At 36.1% G+C, this 14,541-nt stretch overlaps 1 protein-coding gene across 1 annotated transcript; it reads right to left on the bottom strand.

The window, feature by feature from the left end:
- Window positions 1-570: 570 nt before the first annotated feature.
- LOC108675151 (GMP reductase 2) lies at window positions 571-14,132 on the bottom strand. Its single transcript, XM_018163141.2, has 7 exons — window positions 13,970-14,132; window positions 9,763-9,882; window positions 7,673-7,831; window positions 6,557-6,655; window positions 5,244-5,432; window positions 3,606-3,808; window positions 571-840 (listed from the first exon to the last, which is right to left on the bottom strand). Exons 1-7 carry the CDS (start codon window positions 14,054-14,056, stop codon window positions 636-638), a joined length of 1,062 nt encoding a protein of 353 aa, XP_018018630.1. The 5' UTR covers window positions 14,057-14,132; the 3' UTR covers window positions 571-635.
- Window positions 14,133-14,541: the final 409 nt, after the last annotated feature.

Raw genomic sequence — 14,541 nt, 5'->3', positions numbered from 1 at the left:
GGTAACTTGACTGGTAACTTGACTGGTAACTTGACTGGTAACTTGACTGGTAACTTGACTGGTAACTTGACTGGTAACTTGACTGGTAACTTGACTGATAACTTGACTGATAAACTTACAAACAAAGCAACGGACTTCGTAAGATGGAATTAAATTGAAAATATTTAATAATGTTAATAATTTAATAACAATTAATGTGGATGTTAGTGGTTTTAGAAGGCAATTTTAATAATGATCTCTTTTTCCTCTACGAGATAACAACTTTCATTCATACTCGACAAAAAACAAAAAAAACTTATATTTATTACAAACTTTAAATCTCTGTACCAGGTCTTCAGGTACGAATAGCATTGAGTGTATCTCTAAACTAAAGGCTAATTGAAAACGGTAAAAAATAAATAAATGAATAAACGAAGAAACTTTCATACAGTAGACTCCGAAGGCATGACCTAATTTACAACGAAAAAGTTATTTCAATTGCAGACCAAGGGTTAATTAACTAAACAAGACCATTTCTAGAGGGGTCTAAATCAAGTTACGGTCTGGTTCCCAATATTAACTAAACAAGACCATTTCTAGACCCCTGATTTAGTTCAATAGCAGATCAAGGGTTAATTAACTAAATAATACCATTTCTAGACCCCAGACCCCTGAGGCAGACCAGCGAAGACCTCGTTGGTCTGCTGCGTGACTCTAATAAAAGTTGTTCTCTTAGGCAGCTCCTTGAGCTTAGCCGCGCCCGTGTAGGTGCAGGCCGAGCGTAGGCCTCCTAGAATATCTAGGAGCGTCCCCTCCACGTCCCCTCGGTAGGGGATCTCCACGCTCTTCCCCTCACTAGCCCTGCACACTCAGAGAAATTAGGACAAAGGCGTCCCCTCCACTCAGAGAAATTAGGACAACAGCGTCACCTCCACTCAGAGAAATTGGGACAACAGCCCTCATTTGCCCAGCACACTCAGAGAAATTAGGATAACAGCGTCACCTCCACTCAGAGAAATTAGGACAACGGCCCTCAGTTGCCCAGCACACTCAGAGAAATTAGGACAACAGCTTCACCTCCACTCAGAGAAATTAGGACAACGGCCCTCATTTGCCCAGCACACTCAGAGAAATTAGGACAACAGCTTCACCTCCACTCAGAGAAATTAGGACAACGGCCCTCACTTGCCCTGCACACTCAGAGAAATTAGGACAACAGCGTTCTCTCCACTCAGAAAAATTAGGACAACGGCCCTCAGTTGCCCAGCACACTCAGAGAAATTAGGACAACAGCCCTCACTCGCCCTGCACACTCAAAGAAATTAGGACAAAGGCGTCCCCTTGGTAGGGGATCTCTACAGCATCTCCGAGGTTATAGATATATTAACGCATTATAAATATATACAAAATAACAATATTATACCATCGTAATAAAATACACTTTTGTGACAGTAGTAATAGATAAGTATCTATTTACTACTAGTAATATAAAAATATTACTACTTCTACTCCTACTTTTATAACTAATATTAATACTAGCAGCAATAAAAGTAAAGATAAAACCAAGTAGATTCACCATATCATTTTGAAGACGTTTCGGCTCCATCACTTAAAAATTTTTTTCAACAAATGATGAAACTGGTGCGTCAAAAGTTGGAGTCGAAAACATAAAAATAGTGATGATTATCATAAAATAATAATGATGATAAAAATAAAAATGATGGTGGAACTGGTACGCGAAAAGTCTGAGTCGAAAACTTAAAAATAGTGATGATGATAAAAATAATGATTAAGGTGGAACTGGTGTGCGAAACGTTTGAGTCGAAAACTTAAAAATAGTGATGACGTTGATAAAATAATTATGATGGTGAAACTGGTGCGCGAAAGGTTTTTAAGTGAAGCGATGATGAACTTATATACTTGAAGGTTTCATTGTTTTTATATGTTTGTAACCTTACAATATAAACAGACTAATGATATGAAAACTTATCAGCACTTCAGATTGATATATACGAAAATAACAACCTCTACATGACTAAAATAACCGGACGAAATGTGTATAAAAATACATAAATATATTATATATTTATAAAATAACCTGATCTGAAACAACCTGAATAGTTTTATCATAAAAAATACAAGATAATAGTAATTACAAGAAGGAGAAGATTATTATATCACTAAGATCAGCTTTATTTATTTAAAAATAATTTAGAATTCTTTAAATTTAACCATTAATATAAAAATAATTTCCGAATTATTAACGGCCAGCCAATAACTGAGGGAAGGCCACCGATAGTAAACCACAAAAAAAAAAATTAATGGGTGATTCTGTCCAATTAGTGATGAATTTTTTGATCGTTGTTATTTATATGGTTTGTATGGCTGTGATCGCCCACGGTGTGTCAGGCAAAAAATGCATCGAAATTTGCACAAAGTTCCATTCATATCCTTGAGTGATCAATTTACTTTGAAGTTGCAATGTTCACATCACAATGGCGCTCAGATAACAGAGATAACGAACAACTTAGATAAAGAACAACCGAGATAAGGAAGACTCCAGCTGATAAAACCGCGTCGGAGGAGCACGAGACGATCTAGGGTAGCTTTTCCGAAAAAAGTCAATATTTAGTATGTGTAAAATAAATATTGACCAATAAAATTCGCAAATTTTGGGCCTGTAAAAAAATAATAATAATAAAATAAATAAAAAAGTCAATATCGTAATTATATCATTACTTTGGTTAAAGCGCAAGTTCACCAAGAATTTAAAAGCAAAGAGAACGCAAAAGAAATTTTTTCGTCTAAAAATTCAAATATATTTACCATATTTTCACAGAAAAGATTTCGGAGACCAGCTCCATCACAATCATAGCTTGGGGACGGTGGACAACATAGGCGGTGCATCAGCATGACCATGGACCAATAAGTCCTAAACTTAGGAAATACGGTCTCTGAAAAGTTTTCAATGAAGATTTGATGAATTAATTTAGAATTTTAAGCGAAGATATAGTGAAATAATTTGGCATTTTCTTTGCATTTAATTTTTGATAAATTTTGAATTCTTCATTCAATTATATAAAAAAACTTAGATGAAGATTTGATGAATTAACTTAGAATTTCAAGCGAAGATATTGTGAATTAACTTGGCATTTTCCTTGCTTTTAAATTTCCTGGTAAATTTTAAATTTTCCATTCAATTACCTATATAAAAAAGTGGGCCAAGAAAGAAGGCCTAAACTTAGGACACACGGTCCCTGAAATGTTTTCAATTAAAATTTGTTGAATTACCTTGGCATTTCTAGCGAAGATATGTTGAATTAACTTGTAATTTTCTTTGCATTTAAATTTTTTGATAAATTTAGATTTTTTCATTCAATTATATAAAAAATACAACTCAGTACTCACTGCAGTGAGTGACAGAGAGCGCATTTTCTCGTCGACGAAAACGTGAAGTCACGGACGGACGGACGGGCAGACAGACGGACGGACATGGCGAGCACAATAGTGCATTTTTTCCATGAATGAGAAAATGCGCTAGGTAAATTAACTTGGCATTTTTATTTGCATTTAAATTTTTTGGTAAATTTTGATTTCTTCATTCAATTATATAAAAACCAACTTACCTGTACTCAGCCACGCCCCCCACATATTTCTTCATGGCCGTAGCGCTGCTCATGCCGTAGAATTGTTTATATTTCTTGCCCCCCCTCTCGACCAGCTGCCCCCCACTCTGGTCGTGCCCCGCCAGCATGCCCCCCATCATCACAAAGTCCGCCCCCCCTCCAAACGCCTTCGCTATGTCGCCTGGACATGTACAGCCTCCGTCCTGAAAAATGGATAAATTAGCGAAACCATTCAATATTATTTAAGATTATTATTAAAAATACAAAATGTTCAAGTATTTATATAATTAGTCTCCAGGGCAGGTGATAGAAATAAACCCATGCAGTTAAAGTTTGTAGCAGAAGTCAACGAAGATTTAAGCAACAAAGCAGTTTTAGAGCAGGGTTGGAGCAGGGTTGAGGCAAGTTTAGAGCAGGGTTGAGGTCGGTTTAGAGCAGGTGTAAATCGGGCGTAGAGCAGGTGTAGAGCAGGTTCCGAGCGAGCAGTTTTGGAGCAGGTTTAGAGTAGGTTTATAGCAGGGCAAGGGATGTAAGTCAAAGTCATCATTTATTATGAATATAATCATTCAATTTTATTTATTTTTTAGTATTTCTTACTTCAATATAATTCCACATAAATCGGCGTCAAAATTGACATGATTGCCCCTAACATGCTACTCTACTGCTTCTAACCTGCCCTGGCGGCGCCGACCCGGCTTAAATGCTGCTTCGAATTTTTAAACTAGTTTGAAAACTAATCTTACTTGAAAATATTAAAAATATTATTAAAGTATTTATATCATCAGTCCACTGGGCAGGCGCAGTCCTCGTCCAGGAGGGGGAATTAATGATATAATTTAAAATTGTTTCAAAAAGTGAAATATTTAGATCATTAGTCTGCTAAATTGCAAATTAAATTTCAAGCATATAAAATGCCTTCGCTCATGGAAAGAAAAATCATCGATGTAATTTAACAATGAATACAAATATCAAAGTATTTATATATATATATATAGGTAGATCTAAATACAATTAATCGCAAATAAACAAAGAATTTAAGAACTAAGTAGATTTCAAGTAAATTCACAATTACTTCGTTATAAATTATGGTGACAATGAGCCATAATTTAATTTAAAATATTTCCACAAAAATTAGGGAGAATTTAATCTGCATTTTTTCATTTGAAATTCGTGAAGAAAATTCGTAAAATTCGACCTGATGGCTGTCACGAAGGAAGATAATATGATGGATGATAATGGCTCTTCAGAAAATATTATGAAAATAATGTATGATAACGGCCTCATCTTCAGAAAAAACTTTACCCAATTTAGTTTGAATTTAACTTAGAAACAATTATCAATGTATCATGAGTTGTATTAATATGTGTTAATAGAACAAATTACACATTCTCTGACAGTAATAAAAATAGCATGTATAGGTTAATCATAATGCAATTAATTAATTGATAATTTGTTAAATAATCTTCAAGCACGGAGCTCATACGCGGGATTACGTGCCCCTCACCGAGATGATGTGCCCCTCACCGCCCCTCACCGAGATGATGTGCCCTCACTGCCCCTCACCGAGATGATGTGCCCTCACTGCCCCTCACCGAGATGATGTGCCCCTTAAGGCCGTGGGCAGCGTCAGCACCTCACCGAGATGATGTGCCCCTTAAGGCCGTGGGCAGCGTCAGCACACTCGATGACAGCAGAGAGTTGCGGGTAGCCCACGCCCGCCTTCTTGCGCGTGGTGCACACCGAGCCTGGGCCTATGCCCACCTTGATGACGTCAGCGCCTGACAGTATCAGCTCCTCTATCATCTCGCCTGTCACTACGTTGCCCGCCTGCATCATCAGTACCATCGTTAGTATCATCATTAGTATCATCATTAGTATCATCATTAGTATCATCATTAGTATCATCATTAGTACCTATCATTAGAATCATCATTAGTATCATCATTAGTATCATCATTAGTATCATCATTAGTATCATCATTAGTACCATCATTAGTACCTATCATTAGAATCATCATTAGTACCTATCATTAGTATCATCATTAGTATCATCATTAGTATCATTAGTATCATCATTAGTATCATCATTAGTACCTACCTATCATTAGTATCATCATCAGTATCATTGTAATTAAAAAAAAATTCACTGATAACGTCAGAGACTGATAAGTAGGCCTATCCGGTGGACGACAAAGGCGGTGCATCAGCACGACATTGGGCAAGAATCTCTAAAACTTGACATAATGATATAACATCAATATCATCATCAGTATTCGGGGATAAGATTAATTATAGTGCGGTCATTGCCATCAGTATAATAATTGGTGAAATTATCAACGAAGACTTAAAACTGGGTGAAAAACTGACGACGACAGAAGACTAATGAAACTATTAAATTAAGACTAATGCGTTAAGTTACTAATAAAACTAACAAATTAAGACTAATACTCAAGAAGCGTGTATATGAATCAAGACTTATGAACAGAGTAAATAATGACTTATGTACCGTTTAACACGTACGTAGACTCCGATGTGGTACATAAGCCTATCACGATATGTATTTCTCGAGGCCGTATAGTGGCACATAATGCAGGGTTGCCAGATGGCGTAAAAAAGGCCAAGTCCGCGAACAAAAAACGCAAAAAGGCTATAACTTAATATATACTAGTATATTTGTAGGTTCCAGTCTAAAAATTCCATTTCTTTTTCTGTAGTTTTTAAAATTAAATTAGGAAGTACCCATATCATAAATTTTAGTCGGCCATCACAATTGAAAAAAAAATAACTCGTGGAATTTGTCCGGAAAAATGACCGTCTGGCAACCCTGTTTCACAATAGTACAAAAATTGAAATAATGGTACAAGATAAAGCAATCAAGAGTCAACGTGTTAATCAAGACTAGGGAAGTCGTTAAATAATAAATATTAATAAATATAATTAATGCGACTCACGAATATAGTATGCGTGGGGAAGCGCTCACGCACTTTACGCACGTAGTCTACGAACACTTCAGAGTAGCCGTTCGCCACGTCCAGACAGATGAAGCTCAGCTGTGATACGAATAAATGCGTAGAAATAATCATGATAATTGATTAATTAAAGTAATTAAACTAATTAGGAAATATTGCAGATTTAGTATTAGTGTCTGGGAGCGGCTACGAAAAAATGTGCAGAAATTGATTAATGGATTATCACTAATTCTTCTAATTAGGAAATCTTACAAAATTAGAATTAGTGTCTGGAAGTGGCTACGAAAAATGTGCAGATATAATCATGACAATTGATTAATGAATTGACACCAATTCTACTAATAAGGAAATAGTAGATAATTACTATTAGGGTCAATCATATTCTTATTTCAGGGCACTTATATAATCAGGAGTCTAGTAGCAGCGATTATTGCAGAAGTAATAGGTAGTAGTTTAATTATGAGAAGTCAATAGTACAGAAATCGTACAGAATTCATAGTGGGCACTCCTTTTACTATTCGAGTCATTATTTTGAGTCAGTTATCAGGATTTAATCATTATTTAAAGTCCCACCAGCGTCAGTTATTTTAAATAATAAAGTTTATTCTTAAAAGTCCCATCAGCGTCGATTAGTTTAAATATTAAGATCAATTATTAAAAATACCACCTGGAGCAGTTATTTTAAATATTAAAATTCATTATTGAAAGTCCCATATGGGGCACTTTATCCCGGATCTTCCAGCATACCGCCGCTAGTTCAGCATTAGTAGTGCCCTCAAAAACATAGCTACTTAAAGTTGTTCAATTATTGAAATTAAGTATTTATTTTAATAATACAATTATTAAAATACAATTATTTAAAAGAACTCTGACCTGGGGCAGTTTATGACCAGCATACAGCCGCTAGTTCAGCATTAGTAGTGCCCTCTAGAACATAGCTACCTAAAGTTGTTTAATTAATGAAATTAAATATTTATTTTAATATACAATTATTAAAATACAAAATGTTTTTTAACAACTCACACCTGGTATTCAATGGCAAGTATTTATTTTAATTCTACAATTATTAAAATACAAATGTTTTTCAACAAGTCCTACCTGGGGCAGCTTATGAAGGATCTCCTGCAGCTTAGCGAAGTCCTGATCCGAGATCCCTGAGGACACCGCGACGTAGTCCAACAGCTCGGGGTGTACCGTGCCAAACTGCAGCCACTCTTCTACCGTGTAGTGCTTGTGCACGGTAGTGAACGCACGGTGCTGCACGGTACAGGGATGTGTAGTGCTTGTGCACGGTAGTGAACGCACGGTGCTGCACGGTACAGGGATGTGTAGTGCTTGTGCACGGTAGTGAACGCACAGTGCTGCACGGTACAGGGATGTGTAGTGCTTGTGCACGGTAGTGAACGCACGGCGCGTTCCCTCCCTTCCCCCCCTTATGGGGGGGGAGGGGCTTTTTTAGCGCATTTTTCAGATTCGGTCGTGTCTGTCCCGAACGTATCAGGTACCAAATACGCGCGCCCCACGATCGCCCCAAGGTCGACAGGTGTTTCACAAGATTCTTTTTCGACGCTTATTTCGCTCCGGCAACCGGAACCTAAAGCGGACAGAGAGCCGCTAATTTACACCGCTAGGCGAGCTTGGGGCGTCCTTGAGCCAGCGGCTGACAGGAATAAAAGTTTCGAAGTGTAGTGCTTGGGCACGGTAAAGTCAAGTGTAGTGCTGGTGCTGCACGGTACAGTCACGTGTAGTGCTGGTGCTGCATGGTATAGTCGCGTGTAGTGCTGGTGCTGCATGGTATAGTCGCGTGTAGTGCTGGTGCTGCACGGTATAGTGTCGTGTAGTGCTGGTGCTGCACGGTATAGTTGCGTGTAGTGCTGGTGCTGCACGGTATAGTGTTCACATCACGACCACGACGTGCCATATCAGTCGTGTAGTGCTGGTGCTGCACGGTATAGTGTCGTGTAGTGCTGGTGCTGCACGGTATTACTATGATATGCCATAAGCCATTATAGGTATCATCCATCATAATTATCATCCACAAACAATTTGCAATAGTTTCTACCCTTAATTTGATCGACATTTTTTGTAATTCATCCTTACTAACTATATATATTAAAAGTATCATTGATCAACACTATAAGCTTAACAAAATTTTTCGTTTATTAGGCACCTTACGGTAATGAGATATTGACGAAAATATGTGCAGAATATACGAAATAAATACTACGAATAATTTACCAATATGAATACAGATAAGTAATAATAATAAATACGAAAACAAATACAAAAATTACCAAAATTATTAGGAATAGAATAGAAATAGTCCAAAAACAATTAAAAATTATGCTAGTAAAATAATTACGAAAAGAGTAAACATGAAATTAGGAATATAATGAAATCAACTTCAAAAATTTTAAAAATGAATACGAAAATTGTAAAAAAATACGAGAATTACACAAAAAAATTAAAAACACAAGGAATACGGCTAAGATAACCCGTCACCTCAGCCGTAACGTATCCTGTTATTAATATTAATACTCCACATTAAGTGCGTTATTTAATATTGATAATCTAATTATCAAGTCTCAGTTATGGAACAGTAATGGAATATCTACACTCAGAGAAATGAGGAGTCTAAATCTAAGTAACGATGCTTTTGTGCCATCTTAGGAGTCATCCTGACACGTAGTGTGGCCCCGAAAAAGGGAGTATTATAGTGCTATGTGCAGGAAGTGAGTCACTATTTAGACAATATGACTCACTGAAATCATAAACATGTTTAATTATGATATAGGTATTACTATATATATTAAATATTAATAATGCATAATTAATATATTAATTATACGTAAAATGCAGCGGCCACCTTGGCGAGGGTCGCGGCACTAATTAACTATATCTTCAATGTACAATTAAACAATATTTATTTAGCAACGTTATTACATAATTGAACATTAAGTCTCAATTATGGAATGTTAATGAAATAACAATAATTATTGCTGCTAGACCCAATTAAACAATACCAATTAAAAATTGTTATTAAATATTTAATTGGGTGCAATTAAATATTGTTTAATTGCACCCAATTAAACAATATTTATTCAACAACATCATTTCATAATTGAATAATTTAAATTTATATTATGGAATGTTAATGAAATAAGAATAATTATTACTACAAGACGCACCTTAGCAAGAGCCTCTGCCATCTCGAAGGTGCCGACCGTGTCCATGTTGGCGGCTATCACCGGAACGCCGGTCCAGGTCCGTCCGGAGTTCCGGAACGTTATGGAACGTTCCAGTTCTACCTGGAAAAGGTACAGGATTCATAAAATAACGAGAAAATAGCGAAAATTTTATTACTAATCATATTTGAAAGCTTCAGATCTGTCTGGAGTTGCGGAACGTTATGGAACGTTCCAGTTCTACCTGGAAGAGGGAGAGGCTATACATTTATATATATTATAACGAGAAAATACCGAAAATGTTATTATGAATGGTATTTAAAAGCTTCAGATCGTCCTGAGTTACGGAAGGTTATGGAACGTTCCAGTTATACCTGAATAACGCAAGAAATGATAAATGATAATTTCATCCGACACCATAGTTTAAATTTAAACCCCGTCCATAGTTATTTAACGTTCCAGTTCTACCTGGAAGAGGGAGAGAGGTTATAATAACGAGAAAAGAACCGAAAATTTTATTATGAATCGTATTTAAAAGCTTCAGATCGTCCGGAGTTCTGGAACGTTCGTTCCAGTTCTACCTGAATAACGTGAGAAAGAATAAATGATAATTTCATCCGAAATCTTAGAGAAAAGTTCTAGATCTTCTAGAGTTATGGAACGTTCCAGTTCCACCTGGAGAAGGGAGGGGAATTATTCACAAGAAAATGACGATAAATTCATTACAAGATCTTCTAAATGTATAATTCACAATTATTAAAATAAAAATCGTATTTAAAAGCTTCAGACCGTTCAGTGTTACGATCGAGGAAGGGAGAATGACGATGAATGGTTTATATTATCATGGATATAACATAATATTTGATGGGTAAGGAAATAACAGCATTTCATTCAGATCCGGCAATAATAATAATGATAGAAGAAAAATTTGATTTTCAGATCCCAGGATGAAAATTTCGAGTTTCGGAACGTTATGAAGTGTTCCAGGTACATCTGGGGGGGGATGGAAGGGTTGGGACAAAATTTGGAAAAAATCTCACTCATTCTTCTGAGTGTCTAAGCAAGATGGCGGCAATACGGCGAGGATAAATAAACGGTGACAGCGATGTCGGATTGTGGACAATAGTATTCAATATTATAAAAGTTATATGTTATTATGTTATTGTTATAAGATTCCATACACAAGCAGGTTATATATTTTATTATATCAACTGCATAAGCATATTATGCGATCACATCTATATTTATGTTACATAATATAATATTACGTTAATTATCAAGTTCTAGAGATTCATAACTAAATTTGCTTCAATTTCTTCAAACATCGCGCGTTTCCATGGCAACGGCAGACAATCTTGCAGAAAGCGAAATAATCGATGCAAGATCCTGGCAGATGCTAGAAGGTGCTGGCAGTAAGCCGTGACGGCTGAGATGCTGGCAGTAAAACGGCAGTGAGGCGGCAGTAAGACGGTAGTAAGGCGGCAGTAAGGCGGCAGTAAGACGGCAGTAAAACGGCAGTGAGGCGGCAGTAAGGCGGCAGTAAGGCGGCAGTAAGTTCGCTAACGCATCATACGTGCAGTAAAAAATGTATGGGTCACATTGTCAAAATAGTGACGCACAATGACACTGTTGCACTATAATGCGCCTCTTGCCGGGCCAATTTGGGTCAGGATGACCCACACATGAGTAAAAAGTGCATCGCCATTGAAACAAAAAAGAAATAAGGTTCTATAAGATTTCTAATAAGGTTTCTTCTACAAAGAAATAAGGTTCTATTTTACCACCGTAATCGGTCTGATTTCATTCGTCGTCTTTATATCGCGTTTTTTCATCCTTATCATGCACAATAAATTCTGCACCCACCGTATTTTTTCCATCACGTCTTTCTTTTCTGCACAAATATCTAATTATCTTTGGTCAAAGCTACGGAGAATAACAATTACCGATAATTACAATGATAAACAATAACAAATTATTTATCATCATTATAATATTGGAGGCATAAACGACAGAAATTTGGCAACACCGATGTATTTCGTTGAGAAAAATTTCACTCAAAGAAATAAGCGAAACTTTGTCCAAATAGCGGTGCAATTCTTGCCGTTGTGTGTGTCATCCCGAGCAAGTATGGACCGGGAAAAGGACGTTTCAGTGTTACCGCAGCAAGTGTGTCACTATTTGGACAGACTAACCCGTACATTTTTATCAGTGCACGAGTATTGGACTGGCTTTATTGCGCGTGTTAATGCTTTAATTAATTATATTATTATTAATAATTATATTATTAATTTAATTGTGTTAATTGCTTTAATTGTGTTTAATGCTTTAATTGCGTGTCACCGCACGCGATTAATTGCACGCAATCACAGCAGGTTTTTATTGCGTGGTAAGCCTCGTATTGATGAATATATACGGGGGTTCGGGCAAAAATACTTGTAACATTATATACGGGGGTTCTGGGGGAAAATAATGACTTGCAACATTATATACGGGGGTTCTGGGGGAAATAGTGACTTGCAACATTATATACGGGGGTTCTGGGGGAAATAGTGACTTGCAACATTATATACGGGGGTTCTGGGGGGAAATAGTGACTTGCAACATTATATACGGGGGTTCTGGGGGGAAATAAGGTTCACAAAAAATATTAATTTTTGCCAAATGAAACGGAAAACAAAGCAACATAACATGAAGAATTTAAATTAAAAAATACTTATATAATAATTATATAGCAAATTCGTTACAAGTTGCTATAAAACAGTGAGTTACGTACAGCCACTCTCACCTCGCATGCGTCAGGCAGCTGATAAGATAAAAAGAGTAACTATGCATGAAATTATCATTAATTTTTATGTTATTCGGTAATTCGATTATTAAGAGACATTACTGATAAGGAAAAAAAAGACGTTAACGGAGACCAATTAAAAAAAACAATAAAAATTTTCTTCTATGTATGAGGATAAGAATTCGATTAAATAATTTTGCTATCGATAAATTATGATGACAGCACATTCATGCAATTCAACTCTAGCGCAAGTCACAACGATTCATAATTGATTATTATGATAAATATGCACCATTTGCCACAATGGCGTCTATAACGACCATGATAAATATCATGATAAATATCTTGATCCGTGATAAATATCACGATAACTATCGTGGTCAATGCTAAATATCATAATAAATATTTCGGTCCATGATAAATACCGTAGTCCATAATAAGTATCGTGATAAATATCTTGGTCCACGATAAATATTATGATAAATATCTTGGTCCATGATAAATATTATGATAAATATCTTGGTCTATGATAACTATCCTTCGTTGTATTGTATAGACAATATTGTCAATTTTCATAGATAATTAAATCATTAGGACGGTGATCTACTGTGGATTGTTACCTTCTTTTGTTGAAACTTCAAACTAATGAAGCAAAATGACGACAAAATGTCAACTGAAATCAAATATAAGATTCAAGATTAAGGATATGGAATTCAAAAGACTAACTATATATAACAAATTAAGGTAATTTTACACAGCAGGAATTCATGTCTACAGAGCGCTAAAAATTCATGCAATTCAAACATTTGGATTCATATAAATTTTACTTTTAATATTCATACATTTAATTTGACCAGAATAAACGTATTTCATAACTTCATAAGATTAGGAGATAATTCAATGTTAGGAGGTAAGTTGCTCGAGCTTGATTATCGAAGACAGTCAATAATTAAGCTTATAATTAAATATCGGACCTTAATTATCAAATGAATATTTATTCAAGGGACACTAAGTAATCAAAATAAAGAAATCGGCCGCTATTCCGGCTTAGCCAGGGGCCAGGTCAAAGACGACTGCATTCAACAATTACACGTCGGTAGATGAATTAATGCGCGAAAAAAAAAAATACTGAAACGAAGTAAGCAATAAACGCAAACAAATTTAACTTCGTTCTGCACACAACGTAAGGCAGATGAAAGTTACTATTACATTAAAGGCTCGCGGCAGGAAGAAATGAAGATATAACTTTCACCTCTGAATAAGAAATTGGCCATTATTCACGTGTTCAATAAGGCGAAACATTAGCATGCTACTGACACAGCGAACATACTTGTAGGTTTTAGCGCAATCAGCTGATCGAGCAGAAACAGTCGTCTGCTCAACTCTTGCACCAAAACATCAACATTTTGCAATAAATTTTCTTACCTCCGATCTGGTCTTGAGAGTAGATCTTTTAGGGCGCAGTAGCACATCTTTAAAATCTAGTTTTATGTCATTATCTATACGAGGCATTATGAAGGATGGCTGGTAATGAGACGAACCACTGAAACGCTGCACACACGGACACTCACAACCTCTTCCTTCGAGCGCCGGTTGGCGAGTGGCGGGCTGGCGGCACCACAAGAAGAGCGCCCAAAAATAGGAACAAATGCAATGCTAAAAATGCAATGCAACACCTTATTCCAAATGAGTGTTATCTCATATTACTCAATTATCAAGCGTTGCAAATCAGCATGTGTAAATTGGTATGATTCGCTAAGTATCAATTGGTTTTAATCACCTAGTATCAATTGGCATCATTCACCAAATTTCAGGCACTATAGATGACAAGGTATAAAAACTATAAAGAATTGAAAAATCATATCACAGTGACCACCGATCGTTTAGGGCAGCAAATTTAAAAATTATTGATAAATATGACGTTAAGGCTCATCAAATTGATCGATTCGTCTATGTTAGCAGCTTGATCATTTGAATTATTTCACTAAAATATACTG

The sequence above is a fragment of the Hyalella azteca genome, unplaced genomic scaffold (assembly GCF_000764305.2).
Source record: "Hyalella azteca isolate HAZT.00-mixed unplaced genomic scaffold, Hazt_2.0.2 contig4286, whole genome shotgun sequence".
In the NCBI taxonomy this organism is placed as follows: domain Eukaryota; kingdom Metazoa; phylum Arthropoda; class Malacostraca; order Amphipoda; family Hyalellidae; genus Hyalella; species Hyalella azteca.
The sequence above is the reverse complement of the archived record's forward strand: the minus strand, read 5'-3'. Positions and strand labels throughout refer to the sequence as shown.